At 40.7% G+C, this 13759-nt stretch overlaps 2 protein-coding genes across 2 annotated transcripts; one reads left to right on the forward strand and one right to left on the reverse strand.

The window, feature by feature from the left end:
* Positions 1–201: 201 nt before the first annotated feature.
* LOC115674280 (molybdate transporter 1-like) lies at positions 202–1958 on the forward strand. The gene has a single exon (XM_030596630.2). The coding sequence runs from the start codon at positions 411–413 to the stop codon at positions 1791–1793; it is 1383 nt and encodes a 460-aa protein (XP_030452490.1). The 5' UTR covers positions 202–410; the 3' UTR covers positions 1794–1958.
* A 306-nt stretch (positions 1959–2264) lies between these two features.
* On the reverse strand, positions 2265–7653 carry LOC115674467 (probable ADP-ribosylation factor GTPase-activating protein AGD14). The gene is made up of 14 exons (XM_030596857.2): positions 7554–7653; positions 7203–7385; positions 6823–6884; positions 6561–6648; positions 6401–6462; positions 6229–6325; positions 5630–6094; positions 4627–5226; positions 4265–4414; positions 4078–4185; positions 3908–3991; positions 3162–3351; positions 3038–3083; positions 2265–2762 (listed from the first exon to the last, which is right to left on the reverse strand). Exons 2-14 carry the CDS (start codon positions 7299–7301, stop codon positions 2621–2623), a joined length of 2193 nt encoding a protein of 730 aa, XP_030452717.1. The 5' UTR covers positions 7302–7385; positions 7554–7653; the 3' UTR covers positions 2265–2620.
* Positions 7654–13759: the final 6106 nt, after the last annotated feature.

Below are 13759 nucleotides of genomic sequence, written 5' to 3' on the forward strand. Positions count from 1 at the left end.
TGTCTGAAGCATTATAAGCTCGTAGGCAAGTATTGCATAAACCGAGTCTATTAGCTCGAGTCAATCGCATTTTAAGAATCTGTTGATTCTTTATAAAACACAAACTCCCATCACAGTATAGTTTTTACGCGATGATTGATTCTGTCCACCGCATCTGTCCATGAAATAATGCAGTTGTCCAATAAGATAGCTATGAAAATTAATTACCTCATGTGATTCTGTTTCCTTCTTTATGATCTGTTCGGTAACCACAAGCATCGGCACGCAGATAGCCACCCCGACAACGTACTCTCCTAGAGATAAAAGGATACGCTTGTCAATCTATTTGATAGCTCCCAATCTATAAGAGAGCATCGAGTTCTCTCTTCCCCTTTGCATGCTGCTACGCAGTACTGCACCGAGTCAAAGCCATGGAGGACCCTTCGAGCACCAATGATCCTCAGGCACCCAAGTTCCCGTCACCATCGAACATGTTCCAAAAGCTCATGACCAACTTGGCCATCCGCTCGACATGGGGTGAAATCAATGGAGCTATGGGCGACTTAGGCACGTACATCCCCATAGTCCTGGCCATGACGCTGGCCAAGGACCTCAACCTCGGCACGACCCTGATATTCACCGGTGTGTACAACATGGTCACTGGCGCTGTATACGGTGTTCCGATGCCGGTGCAACCCATGAAGGCAATCGCCGCGGCCGGGATATCGAGCGCTGATTTCGGCATCCCCGAGGTCATGGCAGCTGGGATTTGCACCGGCGCGATTTTGGTCCTCCTGGGCATCACCGGGTTGATGCAGCTCGTTTATAGGCTGATCCCTCTGTCTGTTGTTAGGGGGATTCAGCTCTCGCAAGGGCTGTCGTTTGCGATGACTGCTGTGAATTACATCCGGAAAGTTCAGAACTTTTCAAAGTCGAAAGCGGCTGGGAATAGGCACTGGTTCGGGTTGGATGGCCTGGTGTTGGCCATTGTTTGTGCTTGTTTCATTGTGATCATCAATGGTGCTGGTGAAGAGAATGAAGAGAGGCAAAACAACCAAGAATTGGGTGATGATATCGAGAATCAAAGCTCAGGTAAGAAGAAAAAATGGAAGAGAATCATGGCGGCTCTTCCATCAGCTTTCATTATCTTCCTGCTAGGCGTTGTCTTGGCCTTCATTAGAGAGCCTAAAGTGGTCAGGGACATTAAATTTGGTCCTTCCTCTATTGAAGTTGTGAAGATTTCAAGGCATGCTTGGAAAGAGGGATTCATTAGAGGCACAATTCCCCAACTCCCATTGACGATATTGAATTCGGTTATTGCGGTGTGCAAGCTGTCGTATGATCTCTTCCCTGAGAAGGACTTCTCTGCCGTGTCGGTAGCGGCCACAGTAGGGCTGATGAATCTGGTCGGGTGCTGGTTTGGGGCCATGCCCTGCTGCCATGGCGCTGGCGGCCTGGCGGGGCAGTACAAGTTTGGCGGCAGGAGCGGCGGCTGCGTGGCTATCCTGGGCGTTGCTAAATTGATTCTTGGTTTGGTCCTTGGGAGTTCTATAGTGAAGGTGTTGGACCAGTTCCCTGTTGGTGTGCTTGGTGTCCTGCTTTTGTTTGCAGGGATTGAGCTGGCCATGGCTGCTAGGGACATGAATTCAAAGGAGGAAGCTTTTGTGATGCTGATCTGCGCGGCGATTTCTCTCGTTGGATCTAGTGCGGCACTCGGGTTTCTTTGCGGGATTTTGGTTCATGTGCTGCTTAGGTTGAGGAATTTGAGTAGTGTTCATTCTTGCTCAACGATATGGATGCAAGGAACGCCTTGAGTTAATTCGTGCTAGAAGACATGGTTGCATGAAACACTTTGCTGCGTCTCATGCACTGCAATTCCCGAATAAATTACTAAAGTATTAATTTTTCAAGTGTTTGATTTGAGTGTGTTTCATGAACTTGTACTTGACTTTTCACTATGATTTCATTTGCTTGCTTTTCTTGATTTTCTTTTTCCGGTTTGCATTGCATTATTCATAGTTGTCACTTGCACCGTATGCAGCCTTAATGCTTCAAATTGTCAGTGCTTCTCCATTAGCATATTCTTTTTGTCCTTCTCATCCTTTTTTTCCCCTTTTGTGCTGATTAAAGTGAAAAAGGGAACTACGTGTTTCCATTTGCTTGCAAAAAGTTTGCTTCCTTTCCTCACATGGGCATCATCGGATCGTTGAATTCGTGCACGGAATTTCCTCACTAAGTCGAATGTTTCCCAAAGTTTAAGATGCTTACGGTCTTACTCCTTCATATCACTGAGAATACGAGCTACAGTTTCTAATTTGGCAAAGCAAATTCTTGTCACAGCTCAAAGCAGCATCCTGTAAGGACGGTCAATAAGATGATTGCTAAAATTAGTTTACAGAGTTGTATTATGAACTATTGAACTTTCAATGACATATGGGTTGGTACTGTGTGGTTTAACTCATTTACCACGATCTAGTTGTGGAGTTCCTGGCAAAGCATATACATGTGGACAGTCTTGATTACGCGGTCAGTTTCAACTGACCTTCAATTAGGGACTGCAGGGTGAAGCCCCTCCAAAGATGTTGCAGAGCGGCACATTAGAAGACTCTGTATGAATTCATGTGAACGATCTATTGTTAATCTACCCAAATGGGTTTCCTTGCCCCAAAGACGGAAAATAATTTGGGGCTGTGGGTTCCGAGTAGCTTGTTGCCATCTGTTGATTAGTGTTGAAGGAACTAAAAGGAGACGAATCAGTTCCAGAACCACCGAAGCCATGCGCTCTGCAATGTTAAACAAGAGCGATGAGAACAGTCATCACGCAACTGCTAGATGAAAGTTCTAAATAAGCATGCCGAGAGAGACTGCAGAGGGGAAGTAAGTTGAAAATGCCTCTTGCCGGTTGATGCTGCTGAAAGAAGAGCAAGACGATAGGGATACGTATAGGGCCTAAAGTTCCCAAGAAGTGAAATTCAAAACCCATTCATCCTAACATTGATTATTTATTCCCTTTATGAGATTCTGATAATTTCCTAAGATAGCCATCAGTCAAATATACCTTGAAGGTGGCATATGACCCTGCCCTTGTTGCTCCATGTGGAAACCTGGTGGAATTAAACATCAGCGAAGGGTAAAACAATTTAAATTAAATAGTTATGCAAAAATAATGCTAATCATTTTACCCATCGGCAAGGCTCCATAAGAAGGTGACTGAAATGGTGACTGAAACGGCGAGACGGCATTGGATCCATGTGATGGAGACTGATGCGGCATCATTCCTGGTGCTTGGGCACCCTGGCTTGAAGTATGTGCAAACCCAGAAGAAGCTGAGACAATGGACAGTGCTCCTTGCAGAGGTTCCATGGAAGGAAACTTCATGGTAACAAGCAGAAAAATATTAGATATTAATCATATTTCTCGTGTTTATATTCAAACTTTCCTACTGTAACTCCTGGCAAGGGCATTTCAGTATTATGGGTAAAAGAACATTTCAGATATCAGATGTCATTCCGTCAATTAGGAGGATTTTATCTATACTGGACTAGTAACAATGTCCAGATCTCTAGACTACATTAAATATAGTGTGTTCCAAATGCCGAGCTTTAGAGAATAAGTGCATTCTCAGATCTGTATTATGAACTTCAGATGGGCAGCTCAATAGCTTACTAGGAAACGAGTGACATGTTCCCATCCTCGCAGTTCAGGCAGTCCATCCACTTAAGTTGTTTATAAAACTCATAAAACTGCCGAGAGTTTTGAAATGATTAGGTTGCAGCGCTCTTTTGGTCATTTCATTATTTCCCCATTGTTGGAAGCACTCCGCCGAACCAATTCATCCAACTTAGATTCTAATTGTAAAAGGCATAAGTTCACAAGGGTCAACAGGGAAACCACAGAAGGCAGTGTTTATTCAGAAAGTTGTGCCTACCGCTGGCCCTTGAGGTTGATCAGTTCCATCACCGATATCGAATGGGTTTGTTGATTTTGCAGAGCTCGGGTATGCAGGCATAGGCTGGAAAACAAGGTTAGAAAAGAATATTTGAGTAATCTGTGAGTGTCGAGTAAAAGACTTTGACTCTTCTTGAGAACTGGTGATACCGTAATGTTAGGATAGTACTGCATGTTGAAGCCCATGGCATGAGGTCTAGCTGTTTGCCAGCCTTGAATTGGTGCTGGTGCTGGAGGGTAAAATGCAGTGAAAAGTTCCTGCAAGAATATGTGCCTTCAAAAAAATATAGCTGTTGCAACTTCTTTTTGGTTAAGAAAACAGATTCAATTCACTTACAGCTGGAAGTTCCTTTCTCCTGCTGGGGTTCAGCTCAATGGGAAGGTTCTGCGATGCCAATCCAGAGCTCGCCTCTTGGATAGTTGCGTTGCCAGTTTGAGATGAATCGCAAGAAGGTCCTTGCTCATTAAGCTGGAGTGATGTTAAAGGCTGCATATACGCACAAGTAATAATCATTATGATACAAGCATCACATGAAAAGAACCCAGAAGAAATAAATTTTCTACAATCAGTCATTTTCTTCGCATTTTCCAAGGTTGTCTCTTGCAGAGTGACCAAGAAAATGGAAGACAAAGTTGACAAGGATGTATGAGGTGGAGAATTGCATAACTTTTTTTCAGACAAACATGTATTAGAATTACCGATTGTTCATTCTTTTCTACCGCATAACTCTCGTCCTTAGAAGGGGATGCTGGAGGCTGATTCTGCTGAGTGCTTGGCAACTGCGCTAACAAGTCGACATGGCTCTCAGGTGTGACTTTGGAAGGCTCTTCACTAATATGTTCTGTTGTGGCAACAGAAGTTGATGTAGTAGGATCATCAGCCAAGACCAAAGCTTGCTGTGTAGGAACATCAGCTGGTGCTGACATTTGTTCCGCAGGAACATCAGAGGCTATGCCAGTGGGTGAAGTGTTGCTCACAGATGCAGTTGGCTGAGCATCATAGCCGCTGGGTCCTTCAGACACATTACCGACAGTTACAGTTGCCGGTGTTAATTCTAGCAACAACATCTCCAGGGTATTTGCATTTGATGCTGATGGTGCCTTCTCCTTTTCTGACGGGGCGAACAACGCCCAGTTACCTCCATCAGTGGAGGAAGGCATTTGTTGTCTCTGAGTTTCAGCTGAAGCATCGGGAGGCTTTTCGTCTGTACTAAACTCAATCAGACTTTGGGATTTGGCCTCTTTTCTTTCCGCTGCGCTGCCATCGGTATTGCCCAAATTATTTAATGAACGGACCTTCTACAATAAGAAATACCTCAGAGATCAGAGCACATATTAAGTTCATGCAGGGGTAAATATGAAAGTTCCCGGGACACAAACAATAATAGTCTAAGTTTATGGAAACCTGCTGAATCTTCTTCAACATATCATGCAGAAAGGTCTTTAAGGTGCTAAATAATACAAGGAAAACTGTGCTGCAATTGTATTGTCTCATTGGTGACATTAATCATACACCATCATCTCATCGTGCCATTCCTGAAGTCCCATATATGTGATACTGCATAGTCCTACGAGCATGTTGCATTCATGGAACTAGGAAGGAATATGTTGCAGGTTTACATTTAAATACCAGCTTTACAATCAAATGCTACTTGTAAGTGACAGGGAAGTGTAAATTGAACTCACAAAGCAACCAGGATACCTTGACATTGGCACAACCATCAGAATTTTCTGTTGTTTCGCCTACCCTGCGGGAAAGACCATCGTCCCTTAAAATCTCCTTTGCGGGTCGAGTTACAGTGGAAGTGGACTTATCCATGTTCTTTTGATTATCGGGTGACCTGCTCCCCAGCCTTGATTCTTCATTTGAAAGCCTTTGACCCTGAGATCGCCTGCCACTTCCTAGCACGTCATCTCGAAACCGGTCATCAACAACCTCAAAACGGACAGGACTCCTTCTATAACCCCCGTATCTCGAGATTTCTCGGGCATATCTCGGACTTCTCCTTTCATCATAACAATATTTTAAAATCCCATCATCGCTTCGTCCACTCGGACTAGACCTTCCACTATGAGGTCTTTCATATCTGTCCTCATAACTAGGGCTTCCAGATGCACTCCGATATGCATTAGAACTTCTGCCCCCGTAGGACTCTTCTTTGTCGGTCTGCATGCATATAGGACATTAAAATCAACGGAGCTTCATAAGCGAAACTACATTGTACATGCTCAAGATAAGATTAGAGAACATAGGCAAACCATAGACCTTTGGTTTGTTCAAGGAATAACTAGTTAGCTCACCAATCTCAGCCTCGGGAGCTTCTCCTCGCTTTTTTCACCACTAAATTTCCTATCTACGTAGACGTGCTTGATGAAATCCCGGAGTTTATAAAGGTTACTGGAAGAACATACGTGTATCAGACAATATTACATTCTATAATTGCTAAGTGACATTCAAGAAGCGTGTGCAGACCTGCTGTCGGGATGAGAATGGCGTTGAGGATCCCATTCTTTGAGATATATTTGCCTCGCTTGCTTAAAACGAAGTCCCAGGACACGAGTGAGAAACAAGACGTAAATAAGTACAATGAAATCACCAAGTTGTGAAAGAGACTGCATACTCAATTCCCCACCTCATTTCCTCCAGCTTGAAGTGCGCTCACTTCTTCAGGAGTGAATTTAGCCATTGATATCGATTTTACCCGGTGCGTGAACTCACGGCTGCAATATGTCGGAACATATCATTGATCAGCAAAAATAAGCTGGCTATGGCTCCAGATAGGCAAGTCTGTGCCAAAGTAAGCCGGGATCGACTAGTCCACGTACCAGACCATATATAATTGACACTGAAACAAATCAATGCCTATACAATAAGAAATGAGTCTAACTACTTACTGTATCCCACTGCAGTTCATGCAGATGAATGTACAAAAAGTGGTGCAAACATATTGCGGTCCCTGTAACAGAGCAAATGTCTCAGTACCAGTATAGCGGATTGACATAATACCAGATTATGATGGACGCTGCTGATGCGAGTCCAAAAATATGAAAAAAATAATGGATGGATACTATCTGGTGAATAACATTTAGTTGGCCGCTGAGCTCAATAAACAAATTCATCCATTGCCGACTTCTGATGAAGGAACAGTGGAACTTGACAATGCTGGTCAGGATGATGACACCAATTTCCTTTTTTGTCTTGGGAAACATATTCCCGTGTTCACCATAATTTGACAGAGACGAATTTCTGAATCACAAAGAAACAGAGAACATACCAAACTGTTGCAGTTAATACATCTTCGGTTCTCGGGAAGTTTCGAGAGACCACGAACAGTCCTCTCGAGTTTCTCATCCTCCTTCACCTTGGGCGCCATCTCTCACCAGCTTCCATGCGCCTCCTGTTTAGCTGCAGGGGCAGGAACCGCCAAACAAATCACGCCTCAGTCGTTGCCCATCATCTACTAACACAAGCGAACCATCTTCTTCATATGTCGCGATCATTCATCATCCGTGCTCACACGGCGAGAAACAGAGATCAAAACCAAGTTCCAGATCACCAAACTACAATTCGAAAACTATGGAACATTCCCAAAGCATGAGAACCGAAACGAAAGGCTCGCGCTTACTCGGTTAATGAAACCATAGACTTGACTCGAACATACCCGAATCGCAAGCTTGAAGAGAGGTTGAAGCTTCGGAAATGGAAACTGAAGGAGAATTGCGATAGTTTGAGGGAGGGAGAGAGGAATTGAAGCCAGACATTTGTACCAAACTAAACCACCGGTGAACAGCATCTCTCCGAGCTAGAGAGGTGGAAGAGAGGGAAATTTGCCGCTTATGACGGTTAGGATGCGTGGACTTTTTAGACCCTCTCTTAACGGCTTTTAGGACATTGGCTAACAACAACGTTAAAAAAAGGACTTACTAAATAGTCAAGTCTTAATTTAATATGTTTAGGAGATAATGATGTTTTATTTATTTATTTTGAGCAAGTGAATTTCTTAAAATGCATAATTCTCTGATTTTCAATGCGTTGCGAAAGTATTTTTCTCTTTTAATTTCAACATACTTGTCAGCAAGATCCATAACGGTATTCTGTGTGGTAACTTTCTTTAAAGCACTTATGACTTTTCGTTTTAAAATCTTAAGATAGCCAGCAAATGTCTCGAATATTGAACAGTTTATGAAAATAATTCAATGTTATTTCAAGTGTAACTATTTATATGTTTCGAAAGATTTCAAGAGTTGCACATCAAATAAAAGTTAGATTATATTATATAATTAAAGTCGAAACCGAGAGAATGTTTGCTCGTTGCGCGGCACTTCACTTTGTCTCTGTGATTGGTCCACATTTCATCCATAAGCATTAGTTTATTGATTTGTCATCCCTGTATTTCATATGTTATTTAGTTCAAACTTCACAAATTGAATAAAATATAAGAATCTTCAAATATATTTTATCAAATGATATAGTTTATTAAGTCATTCTTTTTTGAACTTATTTAGTTTTTATTTCAAAATAAAGCCAAAGAGAAAGTATTGTGTTTAAAATATAGAAAATTTCATCAAAATTCACTTAATTTAAAGTGAATAAATTGAAACTAACCAAAGATTTACTTTATTACTAAATAAATAATTGCTACTTTGATGTACAATTAATTCTATTAAATTAATTCAATTCATTGAATAAAAGAAAAAATAAAATTCCATGTTAAATTTACATTTCTCGTTACTTTGAGATTACTGTATACTTATTATTCATTTTAGACTTGCAATATATCTTTAAAATCTAACATAATATTAAATATCACAAGTTATTTAAAACATAGAGTATTTAGATTTCATTTATTTTTATTATTTGAATAACTAAATTCATAAATTCAGTAATTTGACCTTAAAGTTTCTCAAAAACATTGATAAGGATAAAGTTCATGAGCTAGTTTGGTGTGCCACAACTTTTTCCATTCATTTGCCAATTCACATAAAGTTTGAATAATTGATAAAGAGCTATGGCCGTGACAGTTTACTTATATTCTTTTGCTGAATAAGTTAGCATAATTTATTTATTCAAGTAGGTCAATTCAGTGATTAAAAAATAAATATAGTTTCAATAAGTTACGACTTATTTAGTACATTTCATAATATTTTCTGTTTTTAACTACAAGAAATTAAATAGAATTATAAATCCTGTTAGTTCAAGATAATAGTAAAATCAGTCTTTATTTTAAAATTGCAATACACGTATAGAATAAAAAATACTAAAATTCACAACTTACTTAAGACATGGCGTATTCACATTATTTAGCATTAATAATTAAAATAACTAAATCTAAAATCTCGCTTAATTTGTTATGATATGAGGTTTAGTTTGTTGTGCTCCAACTTTTTCATTTATCTCGCAATTCAAATAAGTTATAAATAATTGATGAAGAGTTATAATCTTGAGCTTTACCTTAACTAACTACCTATGAATAAAATGGAATCTTTTAGTGTTTAACTTAATGGGATAGGTGCACTAAAATTTCTAAAATTTGTAATGAAAATGCAATTGAGTCTTAAAATTTTCAAATTGTGCAATCAATTCTTAAAACTTTCCAAATTTGTGCGATTAAATCTATTCATTAACTCTGTCCAGTTTGATTACAAAAAATATTGATGTACTTTTTTTTATTACTTTCTTAAGATACATGGCACCAAAGCCACGTAGAAAACAAACTTGAAAAAAAAATAAGAATTAAAACACAAAAAAGCTAAAAATTTTAAAAAATTAAATAAGGAAGACTATTGGTTGTTCTGCTTTGGCATCGCTGGCAACCCTCATCCGGGTGTCGGCGACGGTCGGCGAGTAGGCGAGGGCGGCTGGCCCTTGTCACTTGCTGGCCCTCGTTCACAGCATGATATAGGGAGGGCCTGCAATCCCTCACCCCGATCTGGGCTAGAGTTGCCGGCCCTCACCAGTGAATTCCGGGGGCGGTGGCGCCCCATCCTCTGGCGTGATGGAGGCTATTACAAGTTTATATCTATAATTTGACAACGTTGATTCATGAATGAAAAGTAAACATAGACTATAGACCCCCACTCCAACATAAAACTCCTTTTTCGATTCTCTGACAGCTCCCATTTTTCTTGTTTTGCACGTCTCTGGTTTGCTAGCGTTCAATCCAGACAAATCCTTCATCTTTTTCACAATAATATCCCTCACCTTGTTCGTACTTAATCATTAAGCCACAGACTATCATATAATTAGATATCTATGTGAAGATAGTTTTTGAGGTGTAACTGCACTGTCCCAAATTTAACATGAATTACGATAATTAATATTCGAGATCTTTTTTCAGTTTGTGCTAATCTAAGCTAATAACCCTCGACTTTGTGACTCATCTGTATCTGGTGATTAAGTTCACATAGAAATAGGAGGAAAAGGAATCTATTCCTCACAGTCAGCTGTGCTACGCTCATCAAAGCACCTTAACCTAGCGAGACAGAAGAACGCCAGTAGCCAAATGAATGTAGTAATGAGGCAACATGAAGTTCATTCATGTTTCCACTAACCGCACTTTGACATCCCGGTTGACTAGAGAACATAAAGCTTCTAGATTATTGATGCACTAGCACATCACAGTATACAATTCTGGAGAACAGAGAATCGTGTAATGGACATTCCAGATGACGCACAAATTAGTCTACTGATGACTCCAAATGGGGTTAAATTTTTTTTTATTTTGATCGATAGGGTCATTGATAATGCAACCGCTCCTCCCAGACCAGACCAAAAGACAATGACAGCTTCTTTCCAGCTCAAACCATATCCAAAATACTGTATGAGAGGATAAAAGTAACCACAACTATGGCTCGTGCAACTTGAGTAAAGACATAAAGAAGAAAGAGAGAGCCCCAGGAGCTCCCTGAAAGAAGCAGTTTAAATGACTCTGTGGATCAGTGAAGAAGATGGACAAATAGGTGCAACGATGCTGAAATTGAAGTAAAATGTCGGCAGTCCAAACTCCAAAGACCAAGTGAGATATATTTACCTAGCCAAAGCCAAAAGCTAAGTTCAAGACACTATGTGGTCTTCTCCATATTGAACAGGATAACAATCTTTACTGGTTCACGACAAAGACATGCCAACTAACAACTTTAGCTTCGAAAGCAAAACTGAACACCATTGTTGGTATCTTCTCTATTGTGTTCAGAGACGCATAAAACAGGAAAGTCAATATTTATCTCGAAGATGTGTTAACGCATACGGACCCAAGAAGAACCTGTAAATGCATTGCTGAAAGAAGCATCTTTATGCATGGGAACCACTCGACACTCGCAGGCTTGCCTTTATTTTCACCGTGTATGAAAAGACACTTTACATATGGGACTTGCGATCTTCAAAGTACAAAAAAATTTCAAGATTGGTTTCCTCAATAGTGTTGGGGAGAACTGCGGGCAACAATTCACTAAGAACTCAATCAATCCAGGATCAATATCTCCCCCAAAACTAAACCGATCGAAATCGACTTAATTCCAACAACAACCAATGATATTCCAGCAATATAATCGCGCAATAATAAGAAAACGAATGCAACGACACCGAGATTTAACGTGGAAACCCAATGAGGGAAAAAACCAGTGACCGCCCCACACATAAAACTTCCACTAATCACCAAGAATAGTAGGATACACGCTAGTTTCCTCTCTAGTCACACACTAGAGGTACAACATCAACATTTTGACATTATTCCATCACCACAAAGGTGGATTTACACAAAACGGAGAATAAAATCCTAGCCGTGATTGAAGAGTTCGGAGAAGATTCTCAACGAACGAAACTGATCAAATCGTAGCCCTCGGTCTCATGAACAACATACTAAAATTTGAGCTAATTCCGACAATGTTTGACGCTCGAATCGGGACCGCGAAGACGCGCTCCTTTTCTTCTCCCCTGTTCTCTCGCTCTCGGTGCTCTCTTTCTTATCTGTGGGCTCCATGACCGCACGTGGCTGCCCCTTTTCTTTTTGTTCTTTTTGTTGCTTTTTTTTTTTTTACTGGCTGGGCCCCACATAAGGTGGACCCCAGTCAACAAAAAGAAACGTGTCCTGCCCAAGCAAAACTCAGATTCCATCGGTCTTTCATCGGCTCATTATATCCGCAAAGAAACTAGAATTCCTCCCAAAACGCAATCATTAAACCAAAGTTAGATTCCAGCAAATGTGACGTGACCTGACAAAAACAAAACGTAAGATTCAAATCGGTTCCATACAAGAGATTCGTGGCCAAATCCAGCAACACTCCAGAATCGAATTTATATCAAAAGAACGCTGAACACACATCTGAATCGAGACAGGTTGCTACATGATTCGAAGTGCATAGCTCCTAGACTCGTACTCAGTGAAAGACGACAGAGCTTAAGTGAAACCTATGCAGCAAAAACTATCAACATACATCAATACACAACATGGAAATCAACACAAGCGAACTGTCAATGTGCTAATCTTGTAACAGGAAGCCCTCAGTCAGAAACCCATCAGGCAACTATATACATCCCGGTGTATCAGTAGTATCAGTTTCGTATTTGACTTTGACCCGTCGCCAAGCAGGATCCGAACGAGCTGAATTTCAATTTCGCAAATCTAATCCAAATACTATTCCATTTTAATCCCTAATTTGACGAAAATCAAGCACATGCCACTGACGAACTCGGACAAATCCACTCAAACGCCATAACAGAAGCAAAATCAATCAGCTTAGCACACGAAATTCATCTCGAATCATATCCACAAATTACACACGAACCAAAATCAGAGTCACACTTTTGGATGTCCTTGTAAAAAACCTAATTTGTGTTTGAACTCAGAGTTATGATTCGACTAAAAAACTCAGAATTAGGGTAACGTAGCACGAACCGAAACAAGTACATTACCTGTTTTTTAAATCGTTTGCCCTAATAATATTGAGACCCGACCCGAAAAATATCCGAATTTTTCTGTTCGGGTTGGGTCGGACCGGGCCTTTTTGGCAGCCCAACGTGGAACCAACCTATGCTGGTGCTTCTTGACTTGACTTGCTTTTCTCTATCAATAAAAGAAATGGAAAAGAAAGCCAACCAGCAATACTCACATGCTCCCGTTGCTAGTATACATGAGTCAATCACAAAAACATATTTTGACATGAATGTCAGCGGGACACTTTTTTAAGATATTCAAATAAGGAAAATTTATTATTTTCAATCCAAAATCTACTCTTTTTTTTAATTTCTTTCAAAAGAAATTCCTCTAAAGAAGCAAATCTCAAAATAAATGTCCTCAAATACAATTTTCTTGGCCCAATACCCAAAAAAACCCCAAACTTTAGACTTTGTCTCAATTATATTAAAAAAAAAAATTTATCTCATAAAAAACCCCAAACTTTTACTTTTGTCCTAAATTTACCACCGTTAACTTTCCGTCCAATATGGCCGTTAATGATCCTACGTGAATTTCCACGTCAACCCTCAATCGGAGGTGGCTCTGATGTGGCGCCACGTGAGCGTCACATTGGAAAAAAAAAAAATTTGCACTGTTCATCGTCTTCTCCACAGCCGCGAGCACTGTTCATGGCGTTCATCCTCTTCAATCGGTTGGCCAAACTCCTCCGGCGCTCTTGCTTCGCTGGCCACTGCTACCTAGACCTCAGGCGGGTCTCGTCGGCGCTTGCCGGATCATCCACCAGCTTCGAAGATCGAGGTTCAAGCCAAGCTTTGAGCTCGAGCGGCCATGGCGGTCGCGAGCTTTGAAGCTCGCTCGACTTTCAAGCCAAGCTTCGAGCTCGAGCGGCCATGGCAGCCGCAAGCTTCGAGCTAGAG

This window comes from Syzygium oleosum, unplaced genomic scaffold (assembly GCF_021117445.2).
Source record: "Syzygium oleosum isolate NSW1041296 unplaced genomic scaffold, Sole_v2.1 Sole_v2.04, whole genome shotgun sequence".
Taxonomy (NCBI): Eukaryota; Viridiplantae; Streptophyta; class Magnoliopsida; order Myrtales; family Myrtaceae; genus Syzygium; species Syzygium oleosum.